Below are 11,247 nucleotides of genomic sequence, written 5' to 3' on the forward strand. Positions count from 1 at the left end.
AAAAAAAAAAAAAAAAAAAAAAAAAGCCAGGCACAGTGGCTCACGCCTGTAATTCCATTACTTTGGGAGGCTGAGGCAGGCGGATCATGAAGTCAGGAGTTTGAGACCACCTTGGCCAACATGGTGAAACCCTGTCTCTACTAAAAATACAAGAAGTAGCTGGGTGTGTTGATGGGCGCCTGTAATCCCACCTACTTGGGAGGCTGTAGCAGAAGAATCGCTTGAACCCGGGAGGCAGAGATTGCAGTGAGCCAAGATCGCGCCACTGCACTCCAGCCTGGGCAACAGAGTGTGACTCTCTCTCAAAAAAAAAAAATGATACAGGAAAATGGTCCATTTTTATGCTTAGGTTCAGCAAAGTATAGACAGCGGTGTAGAAAGAGGATTGGACGGCCGGGCGCTGTGGCTCAAGCCTGTAATCCCAGCACTTTGGGAGGCCAAGACGGGCGGATCACGAGGTCAGGAGATCGAGACCATCCTGGCTAACACGGTGAAACCCTGTCTCTACTAAAAAAAATACAAAAAACTAGCCGGGCGAGGTGGCGGGCGGCTGTAGTCCCAGCTACTCGTGAGGCTGAGGCAGGAGAATGGCGTGAACCACGGAGGCGGAGCTTGCAGTGAGCTGAGATCCGGTCACTGCACTCCAGCCTGGGCGACAGAGCCAGACTCCGTCTCAAAAGAAAAAAAAAAAAAAAAGGATTGGACACAAAGGGCAGGATCTGAAGGGAACAGGCTGAGTGGGGGACCCAGCCAGGCCTGTCTGTCTAGATTTTTCTTGGCCTCTCTGAACAGCATTCCTTCTGGGTGTGGGACAGAACCCTATCTTGAATGGGGGTTTTATGACCTACAGTCAAACCAGGTAGATTGGGTAATTTCTTTCATTCTTTTTTTCTTGCTTGCTTTCCTTTCCTTCTTTCCTTTCTTTCTCTCTTTCCTTTTGTTTTTACTTTTTTTTCTGTTCTGTTGCCCAAGCTGGAGGGCGGTGGCACGATCATAGTTCACTGCAGCCTCCAATTCCTGGACTCCATTGATCCTCCTGCCTCACCACCACGCCCAGCTAATTTTTTTTTTTTTATTAAGACGGGGTTCTCAGGGCCAAGTGCGGTGGCTCATGCCTATAATCCCAACACTTTAGGAGGCTGAGGCGGATGGATCACCTGAGGTTGGGAGTTCGAGATCAGGCTGGCCAACATGGAGAAACCCCGTCTCTACTAAAAATACAAAATTAGCTGGGCGTGGTGGTGCATGCCTGTAATCCCAGCTACTCGGAGGAGGCTGAGGCAGGAGAATCACTTGAACCCCCGGGAGGCAGAGGTTGCAGTGAGCCAGGATTGCGCCATTGCACTCCAGCCTGGGCAACAAGAGCAAAACTCTGTCTCAAAAAAAAAAAAAAGACAGGTTCTCGCGGCCGGGTGCAGTGGCTCATGCCGGTAATCCCCACACTCTGGCAGGCCAAGGCAGGCAGATCACCAGTTCAAGACCAGCGTGGCCAACATGGTGAAACCCTGTCTCTACAAAAAATAAAAAATAAAAAAAAATGGCCAGGTGTGGTGGTGCATGCTTGTGATCCCAGCTACTGAGGAGGCTGATGCAGGAGAATTGCTTGAACCAGGGAGGCAGAGGTTGTGGTGAGCTGAGATCGTGCCACTGCACTCTAGCCTGGGCAATAGAGCTAGACTCCATTTCAAAAATAAAGATGGGGGTCTCACTATGTTGCCCAAGCTGATCTCAAACTCCTGGCCTCAAGTGATCCTCCCACTTCAGCCTCCCAGAGTGCTAGGATTACAAACATGAGCCACCATGCCTGGCTGGATAATTTCTTTATGACAAGTTTTTACACAGAATATTTTTAAGTTGGCCAGGCGCAGTAGCTCATGCCTGTATTTCCAGCATTCTGGGAGGACGAGGCAGGCGAATCACGAGGTCAGGAGTTCAAGACCAGCCTGGCCAACATAGTGAAACCCCATCCCTACTAAAAATACAAAAAAAAAAATTAGCCGGGCATGGTGGCGGGCACCTGTAATCCCAGCTACTCAGGAGGCTGAGGCAGGAGAATCAATTGAACCCAGGAGGCAGAGGCTGCAGTGAGCCACGATCACACCACTGCACTCCAGCCCTGGCAACAGAGTGAGACTCATCTCAAAAAAAAAAAATGTTTTTTAGATTTTATGACTACATTTTGGAAAAAGGGGTTCTGGTTTCTGTGACTCACCTTGGGAAAGAGGGACTTTCGTTTCTCTGGTGCCTCTGGGGAGAAGAGGATTGAGAGACAGGTAGGCAGGAGAAGGTCAGAGAAAAACATTTTTGTTTCTGAGGCTGCTGCTGAGGACTTTATTTTGGGGTATTGTTTTCTGAGCCCCAACAGTGGCCTGGTCAATCACATGGTGGCTACAGAGCCAGCGGAGGGTGGGACAGAGGGACATGGAGGCAGAGAGAGGTGACCAGAGTCAGGAGGGCTACATGCTGGGCCATGGGGCTGCCAGCCACTGCCTGGCCACGAAAGCAGCCTGTGGCTTGGGTCCAAGTCCCACAGCAGGACATGGCTTCCATTTCTTGTCTCCACAGTGACAGTGAGGAAGACACGGAGCTCTCCTGTACCCGAGGAGGCTGTCTGGCCAGCCGCGTGGCCTCCTGCAGCTGTGAGCTCCTGACTGATGGTAGGTAGGGGGGACAGGGTTGGAGGAGGGGCACACTCAGGGTGGACAGATAAAGATACATGTGTCTTACCTGCCATTTCCCCAGCAGTTGACCTACCCCGGCCCCCAGAGACGACAGCCATGGGTGCAGTGGTGACAGCCCCCCACAGCCGAGGTCGAGATGCCGTCAGAGAGTCCCTGATCCACGTCCCACTAGAGACCTTTCTGCAGACCCTGGAATCCCCGGGCGGCAGCGGCAGTGACAGCAATAACACAGGTGCCAGTGGGGACAGCCTGCTCTTCCCACATCACCTCTCTCCTGGACCCCCACCCCCAGCCATGGCCACCCGTGGGCCCCCTAAACCTTGCTAAGCCCCAGAAGCTGTGACATCTCATCCCCCTGGGTCCTTCACACATCTCCCAAGTACTTCTGGCGTTTGTAGACTGGTCTAGGAACCTGGCCCCTCCCACTGGACCCGGTTTCGATAGAAAATGTTCACGGGGGCCGGGTACATTGGCTCACGCCTGAAATCCCAACACTTTGGGAGGCCAAGGCGGGTGGATCACCTGAGGTCACGAGTTCGAGACCAGCCTGGCTAACATGGCAAAACCCCATCACTACAAAAAATACAAAAATTGGCCGGGGTGGTGGTGCACACATGTAGTCCCAGCTACTCGGGAGGCTGAGGCAGGAGAATCACTTGAACCTGGGAGGCGGAGGTTGCAGTGAGCCAAGATCACGCTACTGCACTCCAGCCTGGGCAACAGAGTGAGACTCTCTCAAAAAAAGAAAAAGAAAAAGAAAGCAAAGAAAATACTCACAGGGGCTGGGTGCAGTGTCTCATACCTGTAATCCCAGCCAGTGCTTTGGGATGCTGGGGATCACTTGAAGCCCGGAGTTTGAGACTAGCATAGACAACATAGCAAGACCCTATCTGCACAAAATTTTTGAGACAGAGTCTCACTTTGTCACCCACGCTGGAGTGCAGTAGCAGATCACAACTCACTGCAACCTCCACCCCCGAGTTCAAGCGATTCTCCTGCCTCAGCCTCCCAAGTAGCTGACATTACAGGCACCCGCCACCACGCCTGGCTCATTTTTGTATTTTTAGTAGAGATGGCGGTTTTGCCATGTTGGCCAGGCTGGTCTTGAACTCCTGACCTCAAGTGAACCTCCTGCCTTGGCCTCCCAAAATGCTGGAATTACAGGCGTGAGCCACCATGCCCAGCCACAAACATTTTTTTTTAATTGGTGTGCCTGTAGTCCCAGCTACTTGGGAGGCCGAGGTGCGAGGATCACTTGAGCCCAGGAGGTCGAGGCTACAGTGAGCTGTGATCACACCATTGCACTCCAGCCTGGACAACAGAGAGAGACCCTATTTTAAAAAAAAAGAAAAGAAAGAGAAAAGAAAAGAAGAAAGGACAGAGGGAGGGAGGGAAGGAAGGGGCTCACAGAAAAGGGTCCAGAGGGTTGGAATCAGGGGTTGGGAACAGGCGACTGGATTTGTTCCTAAGTTTGTTGATGACTTACAGAGCAACTCCAGGATAGTCCTTCACAGCTCTGTGCCTCAGTTTACCTCATAGACGTCACCATTAGGTTGGATCACCTCCCTGCCCAACTCTAAAATTATTCCGGCTGGGCACAGTGGCTCACACCTGTAATCTCAGCACTTCAAGAAACCAAGGCAGGAGGATCGTTTGAGCCCAGGACTTCTAGACTAGTCTGGGCAACAAAGCAAGACTCTGTCTCTACAAAAAATAAGCAAAAATTAGCCAGGCATTGTGACACAAGCTTGTAGTCCTAGCTACCCAGGAGGCTGAGGTGGGAGGATTGCTTGAGCCCAGGAGGCCAAGGCTGCAGTGAGCTATGGTTGTGCCACTGGACTTCAGCCTGGGTGACAGAGCAAGACCCTATCTCAAAAAATAAGTTAAATAAATACATAAATAAAATTATTTGGCTGGGCACAGTGGCTCACGCCTGTAATCCCAGCACTTTGGGAGGCCAAGATGGGCAGATTGCCGGAGCTCAGGAGTTCAAGACTGGCCTGGGCAACATGGTGAAACGCTGTCTCTGCTAAAAATACAAAAATTAGCCTGGCCATAGTGGTGCATGACTATAATCCCAGATACTCAGGAGGCTGAGGCAGGAGAATCACTTGAACCTGCAAGACTGAGGTTGCAGTGAGTTGAGATCACACCACTGCATTCCAGCCTGGGCAACAGAGCAAGACTCTGTCTCAAACAAAAAAATATTCAGGCCAGGTGCTTTGGCTCACATCTGTAATCCCAGCACTTTGGGAGGCCAAGGCAGGAGGATCACTTGAACCTAGGAGTTTGAGACCAGCCTGGGGAACATAGCAAGACTCCATCTCTAAAACATAAAAAATAAGGCCGGGCACAGTGGCTTACGCCTATAATCGCAGCACTTTGGGAGGCCGAGGTGGGTGGATCATCTGTGGTCAGGAGTTCGAGATCAGCCTGACCAACATGGTGAACCCTCATCTCTACTAAAAATACAAAAATTAGTTGGGTGTGGTGGCAGGCGCCAGTAATCCCAGCTACCTGGGAGGCTGAGGCAGGAGAATCGCTTGAACCCCGGATGCAGAGGTTACAGTGAGCCACTGGGATTGTGCCATTACACTCCAGCCTAGGCGAAAAGAGCAAAACTTTGTCTCAAAAAATTAAAAATAAAAACTAAAAACCAACAAAAATTTGAAAAATTATTCCAACAGCATTTTGCATGTAAAAAGAAAAAGATGTTGACTCTTTTCTCACGTTTATTTCTTTGTCCCCCTCTCTCCTTCCCACTATGTTCCTCACACTGTCGTCCCCACCTCAGGGGAAGAGGGTGCAGAGACGGATCCCGAGGCTGAGCTGGAACTGTCCGACTACCCCTGGTTCCACGGGACACTGTCCCGGGTCAAGGCTGCTCAACTGGTTCTGGCAGGAGGGCCACGGAACCATGGCCTCTTCGTGATCCGCCAAAGTGAGACTCGGCCTGGGGAGTACGTGCTGACTTTCAACTTCCAGGGCAAGGCCAAGGCAAGTGTGTGTGGGGGGCCGTGGGGGTGCAGTGGCCAGCCCTGAGGGAGGGGGGTCATGGTGACCCCGGTCCTGAGGCTGTGCCTCGGAAGCAGCTGCAGGCGAACCGGTGTGGCATGACTTCCCATGGGCCCCGCTCACCCCAGCCATGCTCCGTGAACCACCTGCGTCCCTCCTACACATCACTGACGGACTGCAGTCAGCCCTATTTCAGCCTCTGCATTCTCCAGAAGGGGATCTCATAGCACTGGATCTTCTGAGGGTCTCCACCCAGAGATCCCGCAGTGCGGGGCTAGAGCCAGCCAAGGCCCTCAGAGCCCCACCTTCTGCCCCACCCGCCCCAGACAGCCCCTCTTCCCTGCCCAGGTCAGGTCACCAACCTGAGAGTTACACACGGGCAAGTCCTAGAGACCCACCAGGGGAGGAGGACCTGGGCTGGGTGGGAGAGCTGTGCAGGGTCTAGGGGGTGGGGTTCAGCATCGAAGGGAACAGCCTGATCAGAGACCTGCAGGGGAGGGAGAATTGTGGAGGCGAAGACAGGCGGGAAGGCGATCCCAACAGCGCCCAGCTGGATCAGAGGCATGATGGTACACCCAGGCGGTGTGCTTTCAAGGAAGAGGATTGTGTGCTATATTGACCTAAAATGCTTTGCTTTTGTTTTTGTTTTTGTTTTTTCTTGTTCGAGACAGTCTCGCTCTATCCTCCAGGCTGGATTGCAAAAGTACAATCTCAGTTCATTGCAACCTCTGCCTTCCGGGTTCAAGTGATTCTTGTGCCTCAGCCTCCCAAGTAGCTGGGATTACAGACACGTACCACCACACCTGGCTAATTTTTGTATTTTTAGTAGAGACGGGGTTTCGCCATGTTGGCCAGGCTGGTCTCGAACTCCTGACCTCAGGTGATCCACCTGCCTCGGCCTCCCAAAGTGCTGGGATTACAGGTGTGAGCCACTGCGCCTGACCTGTTGACCTGAAATTCACAGGAAAATTTGACAGCAAAGCCAAATGATTATGGGAGGGTGCAATGTGGCCAGAGCGGGCAGGAACCTCAGTGCCCGCCCCCACATCCCAGGTTTCTGATAAGGAAACACTCAGCCCAGGCTCCTGCCAGGACAGATTTCCTGGCGGCCCCTACTAGAGAAGGGAGAACCTTAGGACTCCTGCTCTAGGCCTGCAGCTGGGGGACAGTGTCTCTCTGCAGGGACCCCGGCTGCCCTAACCCCTAGTGACCCAGTGCAGACCCTCTAGTGGCTTCTCTCCTCCGCCGGGTGGCCCCGCCGTGCAGGAGATAGCACCTCCACCAGGGACATTTCCTTGGCAAGCAGCCACTCTTCCGGTTCCTCCGACAACCAGGTGCTTCCGGTTCATCCCTGGTGACGTGCGTTTACTTCTCAGCCAGTGCTGCTCCAGGCAGCCTTCCAGAGGGCCTGGATCTGACTCATGCCCAAGCCAGAGGCTAGGATGGGGGAACACAGGGTGGGCAGGAAGCTCCTCTCCTTCCTGGAACAGGACCCAGCCTTGAACCTGCCTCTCACCTCTCTACCCAGCTGCTCTTCTCCCAGAGTGGAGATGACTGCTCCAGGCTTGATAATTGAATGGTGGGACAAAGCAGGAACCCCAGCCTCCCGCTTACATACCTCCTGGGAGGGAAGATCACTACCTTCCCAGAGGCAACTCTTTCCACCTTCACAGAATAAACGTCTGGAAGGTCTGGCAGAAGATTGGGATGTGTCCAACTTGCCTCTCCTCACCCCTGGGGCCCGGCTGTGCCCTGCGCAGGCTCTGCCCGGCTATGAGGCTGTGGTGGGACCCCTCTGTGCTGTTTCTCTCGGGCTGAATCCCTGCATTGTCCTGGCAACTTATTCTGCTAAGTGGCAGAGCTCACTTGTGGGACTGCCACCCTGCTCCAGGGATTGTCTGTATTTTGTTGTATGTTTGGTTTTTAAAGGGATGGGGGGAATCTCACCATGTTGGCCAGGCTAGTCCTGAACTCCTGACCTCCAGTGATCCACTCCCCTCAGCCTCCCAAAGTGCTGGGATAAGAGGCGTGAGCCACTGCACCCGGCGGATTGTCTGTCTTTTATGTAGGTGGCCAGACCAGCTCCCCTTCCTGGGCTTGGGGCTATGTGTGTACCCTCAAACCACTCCTCTTAGCTCCCCTGTTGCCACACACACCCCAGACATAGCCACTTTTTTCTGCACTGGGATACATGTTGAGCAAAATAGGGCTTAAGTCAGAGACCTGCGGCTCACCACTAGACACCACAGGCCTATAGTTTCTTACCCTGAGGCACCTGCCTCATGCAGGCTCTGGAGACCCAGAGAGAAGCCAGCCCCGTTCGGTCACTCCTACCTAGCCAGCCTGGGGGAGTTTTCCACGCCCTGGTTTTTGGCTCTGTGGGGACAGAGGCCCCACCTCTAGCCCCCTGGGCTAGGGGAACCACCCAAACAGGAGTTTTCTTCCCTGCTCTGTGCTCTGTGACCGTGGGCCAGTCACTCACCCTCCCTGGGCCTTTGTTTTCCCATCTCTAACATGGGAGCAGTAATCCCTGTCTTCTGGCGTTAGGGAGAGGATTAGAGATTAGAGGTGTGTAGGACATGGGCCCATAGTAGGAGTGTCCCAGCATGGGGACAATGCTTGGTGCCTTCCATCCCAGCCTGGGTCCGTTGCCCCCATTCCCCACCCCCAGATGTGGCTCAGGTGTGAGGGGCCCCCTGGCTCTGATACAGCCCCATACAGCCCCTGTGAGCCTTGGTCCTTCCATCAACCCCCAAAGGCGCTTACCCAGGTGCCCAGCCCCGGACCCACCCATGACCACACCCACCTGTACCCACAGCACCTGCGCCTGTCCCTGAACGGCCACGGCCAGTGTCACGTACAGCACCTGTGGTTCCAGTCTGTGCTTGACATGCTCCGCCACTTCCACACACACCCCATCCCACTGGAGTCAGGGGGCTCGGCCGATATCACCCTTCGCAGCTATGTGCGGGCCCAGGGCCCCCCGCCAGGTAAGATGCTGCCACCTGGCCCATGTGATTACTCAAGATGACCCCCTTGATTACTCAAGAAGGTGTCCCCTGTGGTAGGATGAGCCCCAGGTCTCCTGTCCCACAGCCTCAGCTGTGTCCCTCCCACCCTAGCCTAGCCACAGCAATTGCAAGCAGTCAGGTCAGCAGGAGTGGAGGCAGAAGTGGCAGCCCTGAGGCAGCCAGGTCCCTAATGATTCCTTGCAAGGGGAACGGGGTGCCCAAGAGCAGTGCAGGTGGGCGTATGGGGGTGGGGACGGGGGTGTGGATTGGGGCAAGTGGGACGAAAGGAGCTGAGGGTGTGGATTCCCAATCCCTGCAAGGGGAGGCTCAGAGCAAAGCTGCTGTGACCCAGCACTAAGGGCATGGGTGCATGTGCATGTGTGTGGTTGTGTGTGTGCATGAGTGTATGTGTGCATGTGCACGCATGTGCCCGTGTGTGTACGTTTACGTGTGCGTGTGTGCGTGAATATGCATGAGCATATGCATTGCGTGCATGTGTATGAGTGTGCGCATATACATGCACGTGTGTGCACGCGTGCATGGGCATGCATGTGCTTGTGTGTGCGCTTCTGTGCGAGCGTGTTCATCATGTGTGCGTGTGTGTGCACTCCTGTGCGTGTGGCTGTATGGGCGTGCACACGCGTGGTTAGGTACGTGTATGTGTGTGTGCTCCTGTTTATGCATATGTGCGGGTGTGCGTGCATATGTGTCCGAGGACATGGGCTGCAACTCGGAAACCTGAGCGTGAGCCCTGGCCCCCTGAGGGATCCCGGCCTCCCTCCAGGATGTGGCCAGCCCAGGTCCCCACTCACGCCCTGCTGCCGCCTTGTTGCAGAGCCGGGCCCCGCGCCCCCTGCCGCGCCAGCGCCCCCAGCCTGCTGGAGCGACCCGCCCGGCCAGCACTACTTCTCCAGCCTCGCCGCGGCTGCCTGCCCGCCCGCCTCGCCCTCCGACGCCGCCGGCGCCTCCTCGTCGTCCGCCTCCTCGTCCTCGGCCGCGTCGGGGCCAGCCCCCACGCGCCCAGTCGAGGGCCCACTCAGCGTGCGGAGCCGCAGCAACAGCGCCGAGCGCCTGCTGGAGGCGGTGGCCGCCGCCGCCGCTGCCGAGGAGCCCCCGGAGGCCGCGCCCGGCCGCGCGCGCGCCGTGGAGAACCAGTACTCCTTCTACTAGCCCGCGGCGCCGCCCGGGTGGGACACGCCAAGCTCTTCAGTGAAGACACGATGTTATTAAAAGCCTGTTTTAGGGACTGCACCCGGCTCTCCTGTCGTCCTTTCTCCCATGGGGTAGGCGGGGACTGCGGGGCAGCCACTCAGAGACCCCTGTCCAGCCCAGTGTGGCCTGACACCTGCCAGGCCCCCTTACAGCTGTGTCTCTGGTGGGACAGCTGAGGGACTCCCCATGGGCCATCGGGCAGCACCTGAAAGAGGGCCCAACAGCAAGGGTTAGGGCTTAGGATCGGGAGGGGTTTTTAGTGGAGCTGTGAGGCAGAGAGATGGGGGTGGTAACAAGGAGGGGTGCTGGAAAGAGAGGAGGGGGCATTCAGGACACAGGGATGGGGAGCACGCCCAAGTCATACGGAGACCTTGAATGCCAGGAGGAGGAGTCCGGGCTCCGACTAGGAGGGTAAAGGCGTTTTGGGGCAGATCTATGAAGTCTGGCGGTGTGGACAGGGCGGCAGGGCAGAACGTCTCCACATTAGCCCTTAGGGGATTGGGCAATGGAAGAGGCTGGATTTCCCAGCTCGGTGGTAGACTTAAACTTAGAAGAAGCTTAAAGAGCCCTCCCACCCACTGAGCTCCACCCTATTCACACCCTGCCCCACCCGGTCCCATTCCCACCCCACACCTACCCACAGGTGGAATTCCAGCTGTGGCTCCCATGACCCGAGGCTCAGGAGACACTGCCTGCTGGCAGTCCCAGTACCGCATGTCCAAGAAAGATCTTGTTCCTACAAAGCCAAACCTCTGCCTTCCCCTCAATGCCCCAGACGTGGGATCAGAGACCCATGGTCCCCTTGCCCAGGACTGGCCTTGCAGGGCTTGGGCCAATGATGTATCCATCTATCTTTCTTTCTCCCTTCCTTCCTTCCTTCCTTCCTTCCTTCCTTCCTTCCTTCCTTCCTTCCTCTCTCTTCTCTTTCTCTCTCTTTCTCTTCTTTCCTTTTCTTTCTTTTTCTTTTTTGAGACAGGTGCAGTGGCACGATCTTGGCTCACTTGCAGCCTCAACTTCCTGGGCTCAAACTATCCTCCCACCTCAGCCTCCCAAGTATCTGGGACTACAGGGGTGCACCACCACGCCCAGGTAATTATTTTTGGTAGAGACAGGGTTTCACCATGTTGGCTAGGCAGGTCTCAAACTCCTGAGCAATCCTGGGTGGGAGGTGATCCACCCACCTCAGCCTTCCAAAGGGCATGAGCCACTGCGCCTGGCCAGTGATGCGAATTTCAGATCCCAGACATCTAAATCTCTCAGGACTGTGACCTAGACTCACAGCCTCCTCCCCATAAAAGGGGCATGAACACCCTTGGGCGGCTCCCAGG

The 11,247-nt window shown here is 55.3% G+C and overlaps 1 protein-coding gene across 8 annotated transcripts in view; it reads left to right on the plus strand.

Moving 5' to 3' along the window:
• Positions 1-9,973, plus strand: part of SH2B2 (SH2B adaptor protein 2) — a 43,155-nt gene extending 33,182 nt beyond the window's left edge. For 5 of the 8 annotated variants that reach the window (XM_026456636.2, XM_026456635.2, XM_026456638.2 and 2 more), the window contains exons 5-9: positions 2,566-2,657; positions 2,743-2,913; positions 5,476-5,678; positions 8,515-8,686; positions 9,543-9,972. In XM_026456636.2, the coding sequence (XP_026312421.1) occupies positions 2,566-2,657; positions 2,743-2,913; positions 5,476-5,678; positions 8,515-8,686; positions 9,543-9,877 (973 nt within the window). In that variant the 3' untranslated portion in view covers positions 9,878-9,972. Of the gene's footprint in view, positions 1-2,565; positions 2,658-2,742; positions 2,914-5,475; positions 5,679-8,514; positions 8,687-9,542 lie in introns of all 8 variants that reach the window. The other 3 variants (XM_023194484.2, XM_023194485.3, XM_031936000.1) reach the window with 3 other exon arrangements.
• The last annotated feature ends 1,274 nt before the right edge of the window (positions 9,974-11,247 follow it).

Source organism: Piliocolobus tephrosceles, chromosome 8 (genome assembly GCF_002776525.5).
Source record: "Piliocolobus tephrosceles isolate RC106 chromosome 8, ASM277652v3, whole genome shotgun sequence".
Taxonomy (NCBI): domain Eukaryota; kingdom Metazoa; phylum Chordata; class Mammalia; order Primates; family Cercopithecidae; genus Piliocolobus; species Piliocolobus tephrosceles.